Genomic DNA, 13789 nt, shown 5'->3' on the forward strand with positions numbered 1-13789 from the left:
GGGGGACAGAGAACAACAGACATGTCTGAATTAGCCAGAGACTCAGAACACAGAGCCACGTCATAGACTTCCCGCTTATGTCTATGGGTAAGTCTTGTAGGGTCCCTGTTGTCTGACACTAAATCTAGGGATTCCCAGAGACACCCCATTCCCCCCAGGAAATATTGGGAGAGGAAACTTCCTCCTGTCCGTATTGAGGGCCCTTCTCCTTGACTCCTCAGCACCCCCACCTGTCTTCTTGCCCTTGAATCACCCCCCGGGGAAGTTCCCAGAACCCCAATTCTGTGCAGAGCCCCACACCTACGAGGAGCCAGGTCGAGCAGGCCGCAGCTTCACCCGAGAGATCGAGGCATCCAGGATCCACATCGAGAAGATTATAGGCTCGGGTGAGCCCCAGAGGCTGGGAGGGGACCCTGGAGCACCTGGTGCTGGCGGCATGGAGAGAGTGGACCCGAGTGGGAGCTGGGTTTCACTGCTGCCTGCTCCTTCTGTGCCCCACAGGGGAGTCGGGAGAAGTGTGCTATGGGCGGCTGCAGGTGCCGGGCCAGCGGGACATGCCTGTGGCTATCAAGGCCCTCAAAGCTGGCTACACCGAGAGACAGCGACAGGACTTCTTGAGCGAGGCAGCCATCATGGGCCAGTTTGACCACCCTAACATCATCCGCCTTGAGGGTGTCGTCACCCGCGGTAGGTGCCAGACAAGGGTAGCTTCACCTTGTGGGATGCTCCTACTCACTGGGGGATCAGGCCCAGCTGCTGGGCCATCCTAACTCTGTCCCTATGTCTCAGGTCCCTAAATGACCCTGGAGTGCTCAGAGCCCAGGACCACAGTCAGACCCTAAAAACGGTCCTGACCACCTCCCTGGGTGGGCATATGTTCTTGGGGTCCCTGATCAGCAGCCCTGGCCCCGCACACACCAGGCCTGCACCTCCCTTTCCCTCTCCAGGCCGCCTGGCAATGATCGTGACAGAGTACATGGAGAATGGCTCTCTGGATGCCTTCCTCAGGGTATGTCTGTGCCCACGCGGGGGAAGGGTGCTCGTCCTTCACTGCCACCCACACAGATGGGGTATGTCCGCTTGCCGTCCACATATGGAGGTTCAGTCTGGCTGCTGAGGGTTTGTAAGCGGCACCCCTCACCCCACCCAAGCGTTCATCTCGCATATGTGGGGGAGAGGCAGGTACAAGGGACATCTTGAGGGTCAGGTGATTGAACTGCTTTCTACCCTCCTACAGTGAAGGTCCCGCTTTTGCAAGGGCCCTTACTGCCCTGCCCCAAGCTAAGGGATAGCGTGTCCTTTGCCACCACTGCTGGGTATTCACTGGGGGCTGTCATACCTGGAATGTGACCTTTCTGGGCCTCCATTTCCCCAGAGGAGACACCTCTAAGCAGCTTGACACTTCACTTTGCCCAGTCTCTAGGGAATTATGAGAGGTTCCCCAGCCCTGAACCAGGAACTACCTCCAAAGCCCACACCACTCTGTGTCCCTTTGCAGACTCACGATGGGCAGTTCACCATCGTGCAGCTGGTGGGCATGCTAAGAGGGGTGGGCGCTGGCATGCGCTACCTCTCAGACCTGGGCTACATCCACCGTGACCTGGCCGCCCGCAATGTCCTGGTAGATGGCCATCTGGTTTGCAAGGTGTCAGACTTCGGGCTCTCGAGGGCTCTGGAGGATGACCCTGAAGCCGCCTATACCACTGCGGTGCGTTTCCAACATCTTCTTGTGAGCAGGGGGTATAGGCAAGGCTTTATAATTGTTTCTATAGCTTGAGGGGCAGCCCGTCACGTTCTGATGTGTTTCGTGGAACACACCATGTGTTTCAGGGTTCTTTAGTCTTCCCTTATCTTTCTAGTGACTTGGGAGGTGGGCTCCCCTAAGACAGGCGCTCTTGGTTGGTGGACTGGGAAGCAGGACTCTGCCTGGGGCTAGAGGACAAACCCAGCCACCGGTCCTTCAACATTTTTGTATCCATACCAGGGAGGGAAGATCCCTATTCGATGGACAGCGCCCGAGGCCATTGCCTTCCGCACTTTCTCCTCAGCCAGCGATGTGTGGAGCTTCGGCGTGGTCATGTGGGAGGTGCTGGCCTATGGTGAACGGCCCTATTGGAACATGACCAACCAGGATGTGAGTCCGGGGCCCAGGGGAGAGGAGCAGCAGTGGGGCTCCAACAGGGAACCCGGCCTGAGCCCAGCACTGTGCCCCACCCAGGTCATCAGCTCAGTGGAGGAGGGTTATAGGCTGCCAGCACCCATGGGCTGCCCACGCACCCTGCACCAACTTATGCTGGACTGCTGGCATAAGGACCGTGCCCAGCGGCCTCGCTTCTCTCAAGTCGTGAGCGTCCTCGATGCTCTGATCCACAGCCCTGAGAACCTTAGGGCCACGGCCACTGTCAGCAGGTACCTGAGTCCTGCACCAGCCGTACTGCCTTCTTCCCAGAGTCCAGCTTTGCAAATCATCTACCTTATGTGGGGCTGGGATGGAGGGAGAGGATGCCCAGTGCCCATGTCCCTGGCAAAGGCCAGAGCCCTGATAGGCTACTCACTGGATTCTCTACTCCCAGGTGCCCACCCCCTGCCTTTGCCAGGAGCTGCTTCGACCTCCGAGGAGGTGGAAGTGGCAGTGGGGACCTCACTGTGGGGGACTGGTTGGACTCCATCCGAATGGGCCGGTACCGGGACCACTTTGCAGCCGGCGGGTACTCCTCCCTTGGCATGGTGCTTCGCATGAATGCCCAGTGAGTGACAGGGCGGGGAAGAGGGTTTAGGGCCAGAAGCAGTTCCACAGCAGTTCAGGGGTGGGCAGTGGGCTCTCTTCCCAGCTCCCAGACTCCTAAGGCCAAACTAGTGAACCTTGTTTCTTTGGCAGGGATGTGCGTGCCCTTGGCATCACCCTCATGGGCCACCAGAAGAAGATCCTTGGAAGCATCCAGACCATGAGGGCCCAGCTAAGCAGCACTCAAGGGCCCCGCCGGCACCTCTGACTCCTGGCAGCCTGGCCCTGGTCGTACTAACTGTTAGGGGCTCTGCAGGGCCACCCATGAAGTCGCAGTAGCCCCGGAGCTCTGCCGTAGAACCTACAGTTACAGCAGTCAGGCATCCGGGACAAGGTTCTTGGTGCTCCAGGTGGATAGAACACCTGCCCACTAGAGGCACAGGACCTGTGTCTTCTAGAGCCTGGGCCCTCCAACACCAGAATCCAACAGCGATGTCACTCCCCTACCTGCGTGTGCATTCATGCATGTAGGGGGTAGTCAGAAAGGTCCTGGCAGATGATGGAAACAATATGTGATCATGTCTCTGTCCCCAGATGTGTGCAGGTTACCACGTGTGTGCTTATCCACTAGGGGAGGAGCCACATGTGTGTGACCACAGATAGCGCATCATAAATGAGGAGGCATGACAGTGTGAGCAAGGAATCTGTTCTGACACTGTCCAGTTCCCAGTACCCATGGGGACCAGGCAGAGGCCCACATCCACTCCCCCCAGTGCCTGGAGGCTGGAGCCCAGGCTGCTTCCGAATCACACCAGCACCAGGCCCACCGTCCAGCCTGGGTGAACCCACCATGGCTATATCTCAGGTCCGGGCCTCCTTCCTATATGGGGGAGCCACCTGCAGCTTCTGCCTGGCTCCTCTTGCTGCTCAACAGGAAAACAGGGTTCCTGGCCAGTCCCTCTGGCCACCTTCCATAGAGGGTCACAGCAGAGTGTGAGATGCCCTCAGAGGGGCTTGGCTGCCTGGCCAAGCTCTTAGGCTGTGATGCCTCTTCCCAACTTCTCACTGCCCATCCCTGCCACCCCTGCCCATGCTGGGAACAGGAGCATGGGGCAATTTCTAAGGCCCAATCCCACCCCTTCCTATACCAGATAGGAATGCCCAGAGAAGGGGATGCCTTGTCTGAGGTCACATGACAACCAAATTCCAGATCGGGCCCCCTTCCTCCCAGTCATGGTCTGTTAGGATGGGAGGGGCCTGGGAAGCCCGTCACCCACAGGCTGACCCACCCATTACGGCCCACCAGGGTATGTAAATATCTTTTTTTCTACCATGTCAGGATATTTTTTTCCTCACTCCTGGCAATGCAAAAATGGTCTTCAAAGCACATACAAAGCACCCCGGGTGAGAAAGCCCCACCCTGGGGGAGGCAGGGCCCAAGGAGCCCCAGCACAGAGCAAAGGCGGCCCCCTCCCCTTCCCAGCCCTGCCCACAGCCAGCACAGCACCCCGCGAGACACCAGCACTGAGCCCCTTCCCTCCTGCAATAATTCAGGGGCCTCAGCCCCACCCAGGTGCCGCGGCCAGCTCCTGCGCTTCTATATATTATAGTACTATGTAGCCGAGCTGCCCTTCCTTCCTATGGAAGTGGGAAACATGGTCAGGACACGAGGTGGGGGGACACCCAGTCTTCCACCCCACCCCACTCACCCAGTGTCTGGGCTTGGGATCCTCAGGCAAGGCCTCTGAGGTGGGTCCCCCTGGGGGCTCCTGGGGCCTCTCTGTGGCTCCCATTCTGTCTGGAAATTACCTGTGATGAGAATAAATTCTGTCTCATCTTTGCTTGTGCATCCTGTTTTTTCCCCCATTCCTGTTTCCACTAGGCAGTAGCAATGTGTATTTCACAGCAAGATTACTCCCTAACCCCCAGCCATTTCTGCTCCAGGAGAAATGGGTATTGGAGTCAAGTCAGGGATACTGGCAAACTGAAGCCCACACACTCTGAGATGCAATCTTCCCCTAGGCCAGGTTCTGACTCCAAGGCTGCAGTTGGGGTTCAGCCCCCAGCCTAGTCCTCACGGCAGTTTGATGGCCTCGCTGGACGTCTTGTAGGTAAGAAACACGCACGCTAGTGGAGAAAGACGAGGTAGGAAAGGCCCATGGGAACAACTCACTGGAACTGGGAGGCAGGGAGGCCCAGCACCTCAGGAAACTGAGAATGCAATACCAGGAGCCAACGGGGCGAGCAGACATCAGTGCCTGGATGGGACAGGACACCATGGCAGCAGAGAGACTCAAGGCTGTCGGTTTGAGTCAGTGGCATGGGCATTTGGGTAAGATGTTTCCATGTTCCATGGACAAGTAAAGGCTTTCCAACTGAGGAGGAGGCATCCTCCCTCTTCAGCTCCAACAGTGGAAACAGAGGAGTGGCAGTGAGCAAATAGAGGGTCCTGTGTCCCAGCAGCAAGAACCTCTGTGAAACCATACCTGATGGGAACTCCAAGCCCAGCCCCAGGCCCCTCCCTGTGGCTCCTGCTGTTCTGCCTTCACCTTTACCCACCAGTCATCAGGTTCCACTGAAACCACGTGGGCCATGAAGCTGAGCGGAGTTTCGCAGACTATCCAGCATGCTGGACCTTCCTGAAATGGGCACAGGGGTTTCGGGGAGGCCAGAAAGAAGGGTGCCTGGGACTGTCCCCGAGGGTTTCCTGAAGTAAGAAGGGCTGAGTGTTGATTTTCTGGGCAACCCTTGGTAGAAAGCATAGAATGCAGACAGGGAAAGGAGCGAGGTGGGTTGGGGATGGGCAAACTTGCTGAGCCAGAGATGGTTGTTTCCCTCTGTTTTGCACTACGCCTTGCACTTTGAATAAAAGATTCACCAGCGTCTTCCCTGCGGTGCGACAAGGTCAGCCCAAGGTAAGTGTGGAGTAAGAAAGAACCTAGAGAAGCCAATGTGGCTTCACAAAGAACAAGGAGGGAAGGCACAGGGACTCACTCCAGTGTGCTGGTCACCATCTTGAAGTGGGAACTGGAGAGTTTGTTTTAGTCCCAAACCAGGGACCGAGTTAGGAAAATAGCAGAGACTCTGCCTCCGAACCAAGCCTGATACACAGGAGAGTTTGACAATGGCAAGGGTACAGCCCGGTCCCGTTTAAGGATGACATCAGGACGTCTGAGTGCTGCAGAAAAGGAAAACCAGGGTCCCAACTCACACTAGTCACAAAATAAGTTCCAGGGCGACTGTAGCCTTAGATGGATAAAGAAAGCTAATAAAATTTTCAAAGGAGAACGACTAGGGGAGAAATATCAACAGGGCATAAAAAGCATAAATGATGAAAGAAAATATGATAAGGTTTAATTACTAAAAACAAGGACTTCTACTGAAAATAGATAGATGGGGATAGCATCTGTCATCCCAACACTTGGGAGGCAGAAGCAGGAGGCTCTTAAGCCCAAGGCCAGCCTGGGCTTACATCAGGAGTGAAGGCCAGTTTGAGCTGCCCAGCAAGAATTTGTCTCAATGGACTAGTGAGAATAATGCTTTTTGTGGTACTAGGAATTGAATCCAGAGTCTTGGGCATGATCTAGGCAAGCTCTCTACCACTGAGATATATTCCCAGCCCAAGAAGAATGGTTTTTTTTCCCCTAGCTACATACAGACTGTGGAAATACCTATAAACTGTGTAATCAAACCAGAATTTGTTTCTAAACTAATTTATGGGGGTTTTTTGTTTCTGTTTTTTTATTTTTTTATCCAAAGTTTGATGAGGTGGTTCAGTGGGTTATAAAACTTACCAACAAGCCTGACAACCTGAGTTTGGTTCCCAGGATCAGTGTGACTCCCAAAGTTGTTCTTTGACTTCTACATGTGCACTGTGGCATGTGTGCACACATATGACACACACATGAATAGTGTGGGGGGAAACCCTTTGAAAATCCACAGGATTCATGATTTCGCACAGAGGTAGTGTTTGGCTAGTGGGCATGAGCCCTTGGGCTCCATCTCTAGTACCATGAAAACCAGGAATGAATAATAATAATAACAAAACCTTGGAGTCATTTCACCAACTCCCCCCTCTCCAAAAAGGAATATGGGCCAGAGACGGACAGATAACAGGAAGAAATTTGAATAGCCAATAAAGATATTACAAAGATTCTCAACCAATAAACACAGAAATGCAAACTAGAACAATAATGAGGCCACAGTCTACATCAATCTGAGTGTAGCATCCGCTTAATAATGGCTATGGATGGAGTGGGGGAAACAGCTCTGTTTATAGACTACTGGGGGAAATACAAATTGGCACGCTATGCGGGGACGCAAATTGGCACGCTACTCTGGAGAGTCATTTGAAAATGCTTAGGAAAATTTTATTGTTGTTTGTCCTATGACAAGAGCTCCTGTAGCTCAAGCTGGCCTTGAACTCACTACTTAGTAGAGGATGACCTTGAACTTTTGATCCTCCTGCCTCTACCTCCAACCGCCGAAAAAAAGGGGGAAAACAACACACCCAGCTCAGAAACATTTAGTAAATTTTAAAATGAACAAGTCTATGACTTGGCCAATATCACAATGAATGCGTGCTGCCATAGCTTCTGGTCTCTCAGCAGGACCTGGGAGAGGGCGTCCTGCACAGGACGTCCTGCACATGAGGGGACAGCAGGGTAGTGCAGTTATCTTTTGACATAAGCATTAACATGATCAAGGGAGGCACTAGAGTATCAGTGACCCTATAGCTTGTCTTTCTGTACCTTCATGTTAACCACAGCCTGTGGGTCATCCACAAATTCATAGCTTGCTTAGAAGGGACAGCTATGAGCCCTTAGCACCCGACTCTCACAGCCGCTGAGGAACAATGCCACCTACAGATGAAAAGACACCGGGAGGGGGGGCATCAACTGTGACTTTGGAGTTGGAGCTTTGGGGGACAGTATTGTGCATTAGTCTGCTCCCCCAAGAATGCTAAGCAATCTGTCTGCAGCTAAATTACCCTCCCAGCCCCATCAGCAATGGTTTCCATTAATATGCAAAAGCACGTGTGTCCGAGGGTATCCATCCCAGCCTAACACATAACAGAAAAGCAAAAGCGCAGACAGGCTCTCGGCAGGGAATCAGGAAAGCACACTGCTTAACAAGTCCAATGAAATAATCTATCTCAGTTAACATGAGTAACCAGATCAACACTAGTCAGCATGGATGAGTCCTCCAAACGTCATCCGGAGAGAAATGAATGACAGCAGGGCAAGCACCGTGTCGTCTCATTTATGGAAACCTCAGAAGTGCATGCTGCAACAGGATGCCGAGGTTTTGAATGAATAACTGGATAATGGCAGCACAGACCCTGTGGGGCAGATAAACCCTGGCTTCAGCTCCAGTCTACTTGTTGTGTTTCATTGATTTTCTTTTCTAAAAGACAGGGCTGAAATAAATATGGCCCAAAAAAGTGCTCAATCTTGATGATGGATGCATACATGCCCGTTAATTGTTTTCCAGGTTTTCCTGCTCCTGTGTGTCAAAATGGTCTATGATTAAAAATAAAAATGGTTGGAGGCTGGAGAAGGAGCTCAGTGGTTAAGAGCACTGGCTACTTTTTTCAGAGGACAGGAGTTCAGTTCCCAGCATCCACATTGGTTAGCTCAAAAGCACCTATAACTCCAGAGAACCAGATGTTCTCTTGTAGCCTTCGAGGGCACTCAACAAGTGTATGACATGCACATGCATTAAATAATAAAATAAATCTTAAAAAAAAGTTTGAAAGTCAGAAGGAATTGTATGTGTGGGCACCTGCCTAAAACTCCAGCATCAAGGAGACTGAGTAGGGCAGATAGCCAGCCTGAGACACAGTTCAAGGCCAATGTGGTGGTTTGAAAGAAAATGTCCCTCTTTGGGCACTACTAGAGGTATGGTCTTGTTGGAATAGGTGTATTCTTGTTGGAGGAAGTATGTCACTGTGGAAGCAGACTTTGAGGTCTCATATATGCTCAAGATACTGCCCAGTGTCTGAGACCACGTCCTGTTGCCTGAGAGTCAAGCTATAGGACTCTCAGCTCCTTCCCCAGTGCCATGTCTGCCTGCATGTCCTGCATGTCACCATGTCGCACCATGATGACAATGGACTAAACCGATGGTTTTCTTTCTAAGAGTTGTCATGATCATGGTGTCTCTTCGTCGCAATAAAACTCCTAATTTAGACATCTTTGCTTCACACAGCAGCATAGGAATGAAGAGATGACTCAGCAGCTTGGAACACTTGCTGCTCTTACTGAGGAAACAGGTTTGGTTCCCAGCACCCACACAGTAACTCACAAACATCTGTAACTCCAGTTCTAGGGGATCGGAAGACACTTTCTGATCTCTGAGGCACCAGGCATGTGGTGCTCATACATACGTGCAGGCAAAACACACACACACACACACACACACAAAATGAACAGCAAAAAAAACCACACAGAGCCCGTGCCTATTTCCCATTCAACTTGTCTGTGAACCTGGGGCTTCTCTAAAAAGTAGATTTTATGCCTAGACCACCACGAAGGTTCAGTGGGTACAGGTGTATGCTACAAAACCTCACAGCCTAAGTTCAAACCTTGGGACTCACAAACGTGGAAGGAGAGAATTGACCACACATGAACTCTGTGCCACAATACCTCCACAACAAAATAAAGTGTAAAAAAAAATAGCTTTTGTTGCTGTTGTTGTTTTAATCAACAGGGAAGGTTCTGAGGTGCCTTAGGAAGGACCAGTGTCTCTGAAAAGGACTCAAAGAGCTGCCCGTGACTTGGCTAGGACTGCGTTGTCCAAGGTCCTGGATTGAGGCAGAGCGCTGTCCAGGGTTCTGGACTCCAATGGTGGGCACAATTTGCATTGCAATATACCTGCAAGTCTAAGCCCCAGATAGAAGGATAGGGCTCCATGTCCTCTACTTTCAAGGCCATGTGGGAGCTTCCTCGTGGCTTTCCATGTCCCCATCACTGCCCCGCAACTCCAAAAAAATGGAACTTATTAAAACACCAATTTGGAGCCAGAGAGATGGCTCGTAAGGTAGAGAAGTTTGCCATGCAAGCTTAATGACCTGAGTTTAATTCTCGCATCTACATGGCAGAAAGAGAGAACCTGATCTACTCTCATAAATTGTCATCTGATTGCATCTCGGCTTTTTGGCTAAAATCAAGTGTAAGTGTCCCTCTGATCCTCACAGGTGCACCATGGCTTGGATATACATGAACACAAGTTTTGTTCTTCACTTCTTAAAAAATAATCTTATAGGTTTTTTAATTATTTTGTTTTATTGTGTGTTCATTGGTATTTTGCCTGCGTATATGTCTGTGTGAGGGTGTCAGAAGCACTGGAACTGGAGTTACAGGAGTTGTGAGCTGACATGGGTGCTGGGAATTGAACCTGGGTCCTCTGGAAGAGCTGTCAGTGTTCTTTTTTCTTTTTTTTTTTTTGGTTTTTCAAGACAGGGTTTCTCTGTGGCTTTGGAGCCTGTCCTGGAACTAGCTCTGTAGACCAGGCTCGTCTCGAACTCACAGAGATCCGCCTGCCTCTGCCTCCCGAGTGCTGGGATTAAAGGCGTGCACCACCACCGCCCGGCTCTGTCAGTGTTCTTAACCACTAAGCCACCTCTGTAGCCCCATAGGTTTGCTTCTCAGTGCCCATGTTGGGTGGCTCACTATTACCTCTAATTTTCACTCTGGAAGAGCCGATGCCTTTGGCCTTTGCAGGCACTCATTCGTGGGCACACATTCACACACACACAGAGAGAGAGAGCGACACATACACAATTAAAAATTGAAAATAATTCTGGCCAGGCGGAGTGGTCATGAGTTGAATCCTAGCACTCAGAAGGCAGAGACAGGCAGATATCTATGAGTTAGTGTTCCATCGCATCTGAAACTATTTTCTGACTCTCAGCATTGCCCAGATGATTCTCCTGCCTCTCCCACCACCATGCCACCATCCTCCCCCAGCACACTTCCTTTCATTCTTTGAACCTATGAGCTCTGCATTCCCTCTTCCTTCTTCTCAAACTCCCAAAGGCTCAGTCACAGGTGACCACCAGAGGAGATCTCTGCTGGGGCTCCCATCCACCCGTGCCTCCATGCCTGCTCTACTCCTCACTGGAGGGCTTATCTCGCATGTGTGATTATCAGTTTGTTTGCTTTCAGGTCCCTTGTGTGATTCACTCAGTACTTTGTCCCCAGCAGGTAGCAATCCATGTTTGTTGAATGAATGCTTACCGGGCACCTGCTCTGTAACAGACGTTGCACTTGGGTCTGTAGATTCCAGAATAAGTAAGATAATCCTTGCCCTCAGGATGCTCATAGACTAGAGAGAACAGAGTGCCAAATCGCAGACTCAGATGGCGGATAATCCCCCTTTCCCTTATTAAAGAATCAAAGGACTTTAAAGTAATCTGGTGGCTCATCTCTCGCCCCTTATTTATTACCTAAAATAGCCCAAGCCTGTCAGAGAAGGTCAAGGACTCTCCCAAGCTCACCCAACATCAGATGCATAGCCCACATGTGATATCAAGCCACATATTTTCCTGTAGTTTGCATTTATAAGAAGTCCTCCCCACCCCCACTGACTGAAGCCTGTCCTAGGTGCCATCAGCAGAATGACAGCAGGAGAAGTGTGAGCTGGTGTCCAGGACACCTCCCCTTTCATAAACAGTGTCTGCACTGTCGATCTCAAAATCCATCTCTTTTGAGCAAGCTTCACCTGCTTTGGACTTCGCAAAGCAAACAGAAATCCCAGAAGATTGTCTCCTGGTCTCCTAGAATAGACAAAGCTGATGAAACTCTCCCACCTCAATAAGAATGTGCCCAGGAGTTCAAAGAAAACACTGGAAGAGGTAGCCAGGGCCCCAAGCCCCATTTTCTCGTCTTGCCCTTCTCATCTCAGCATCCATTCCCTGCTCTCGATCCTCAGCAAGCCACAAGGCCTCTCTGGCCATCAGAAGCTCTTGTGGGTCCATCAGGGCTTGGGCTTTCCCTGGCTAGCCATGTGTGACTCTCACTAGAGGAAGCTCCCTCTTCCCTCCCCACCCCATAGGCTAATTCTAACTCACAGTGCTGCTCTCAACCTCTTCACACTTCCCCTAATTCAGAGCTAGAGCCCTGCTTCTCTGAGATCCCAAAGGACCCTGGGCTTTTCTACTCACAACGCACCATGGTAGACATGCTACTTTCCCTGTGGATTAATGAAGGACTGGTCCTGAACAAGTGAGGGAATGGCTCTGTTAAGGCAGAGCACATACATGCCTATCTCTGATGTGGGATTCCCCCTTGTATGCCATGGACATGTTTTATTACCATTGGTTAATAAAGAAGATGTTTTGGGCCTATGGCAGGTCAGAATATAGCCAGGTGGGAAATCAGAACAGAGATATAGAGAGAGAGTAGGTGAAGTCAAGGAGACGCCATGTGGCTGACAAAGGAGACAGATGCCAGAACTTTGCCGGGTAAGCCACAGCCTTGTGGTGATATACAGAATTAAAGAAATGGGTTCATTTAAGATATAAGAGTTAATTAATAAAAGTCCTAAGCTAATAGACCAAGCAGTGTTTTGTTGTTGTTGTTGTTGGGTTTTTTGGGGTTTTTTTTTGTTTGTTTGTTTGTTTGTTTGTTTTTTTTTTTGATTTCTCAAGACAGGGTTTCTCCATGGCTTTTGGTTCCTGTCCTGGAACTAGCTCTTGTAGACCAGGCTGGCCTTGAACTCACAGAGATCCGCCTGCCTCTGCCTCCCAAGTGCTGGGATTAAAGGCGTGCGCCACCACCGCCCGGCTCCAAGCAGTGTTTTAATTAATATAGTTTCTGTGTGATTATTTGGGGTCTGGGTGGCCGGGAAATGAGAGTGGTCCCCATCTACATATCTCAGACCTGAACCTAGTAGAATTCAGTGTGGGATAGTGTGTCAGTGAAGGAGTCCTAATTGGGCTTCTAGTCTCTGTTCAAATAGTAGGCCAGGTTCCTCCTCTCTGCAAACTAAAGAATGCCAAGTTTGACCTATGTTTGAATCCCGTTTCATCATCTATAGCAAGGGGTCACTTTGCATATCCATCCCACACTCTACATATGAGGGCTTAGGTGCAAGGGACAGATGATTGTCTTTGCTACCTCAAGGAAGCTGGCAGAGAGCTGTGACCTGAAAGCTGAGCCATCAAAGATGGGTGCAGCTTTGTAAGCAGGAAGGGTAGGCCAGCCAGAACCGCAGATGCTGTAGCAACCTCAGCCATGCCTCTTCTGCCTCCTGCTGTCTTCTTATTCTCTCCCCAGCATCCAGCACCTCACAAGGACCTGCCCACCTCCTCAGGCATGGTGGCCTGTGAGCCCCAGTCCTGGGAGAGTATGCATTTTTGTGTCTCTTGTGTTGGGGCTGGTGGAAGGTGATGAATAAAAGATGGGGAGGGGGAGCACCAGTGGCTTTAAGAGGGATGTGACGAGCATCGAGAGTGGGGAGATTACCGAGAGAGCTTCTCTCTGAATACCAAAAATGCAAAATAAGCCAGAGAGCCACCTTCCAGCTTTGAGATGGCAGAAGCCCCGGGGAAGAAGGAGGGGTCTGGGAACCTTGCTGCTGGAGGAAGAAGGGAAGGAGCATGGGTGAGTGGTGTAGATTCAGCCAAGGAGGAAGAAGCTGATTTAGCAGAAAAAGTCAAGCCTCGACATGGTCAAGGTAACCCTAGAGCAGGGATGACATCTGCTAGATGCTGCCAGAAGTTATTCACACACCCAAATGTGCACTCAGAGGGAAGGGACTGCAGAGAAAAGATCTCCTGGGAATGGCATGAGTCTTTTGAAACCTAAAAACTTACCCCAAGCGACACACCTTCTCTAACAAGGCCACACTCCTTAACCCCCCTAAACAATCATCAGCTGGAGATCAAATATTCAAACATATGAGCCAATAAGAGTCATTCTCATTCAAACCACCACAAGGGGATATAGTCCACCATGGAGAGAATGCATAGCAATAAGAGAGGCTCCATCCATGGCTATAGGAGGGTTCCATCTGTAGTGGGAGGAGGGCTCCATCCATGGCTATAGGAGGGTTCCATCT

General features: G+C 50.9%; 1 protein-coding gene across 1 annotated transcript in view; it reads left to right on the plus strand.

Moving 5' to 3' along the window:
* Epha8 (EPH receptor A8) overlaps positions 1–4528 on the plus strand; it is a 42379-nt gene extending 37851 nt beyond the window's left edge. Inside the window, exons 12-19 of the mRNA XM_013348303.2 lie at positions 222–386; positions 502–687; positions 948–1009; positions 1499–1708; positions 1985–2134; positions 2219–2409; positions 2574–2747; positions 2879–4528. Of these exons, the coding sequence (XP_013203757.1) occupies positions 222–386; positions 502–687; positions 948–1009; positions 1499–1708; positions 1985–2134; positions 2219–2409; positions 2574–2747; positions 2879–2993 (1253 nt within the window). The 3' untranslated portion in view covers positions 2994–4528. The remainder of the gene's footprint in view (positions 1–221; positions 387–501; positions 688–947; positions 1010–1498; positions 1709–1984; positions 2135–2218; positions 2410–2573; positions 2748–2878) is intronic.
* The last annotated feature ends 9261 nt before the right edge of the window (positions 4529–13789 follow it).

Source organism: Microtus ochrogaster, chromosome 10 (genome assembly GCF_000317375.1).
Source record: "Microtus ochrogaster isolate Prairie Vole_2 chromosome 10, MicOch1.0, whole genome shotgun sequence".
Lineage (NCBI taxonomy): Eukaryota > Metazoa > Chordata > Mammalia > Rodentia > Cricetidae > Microtus > Microtus ochrogaster.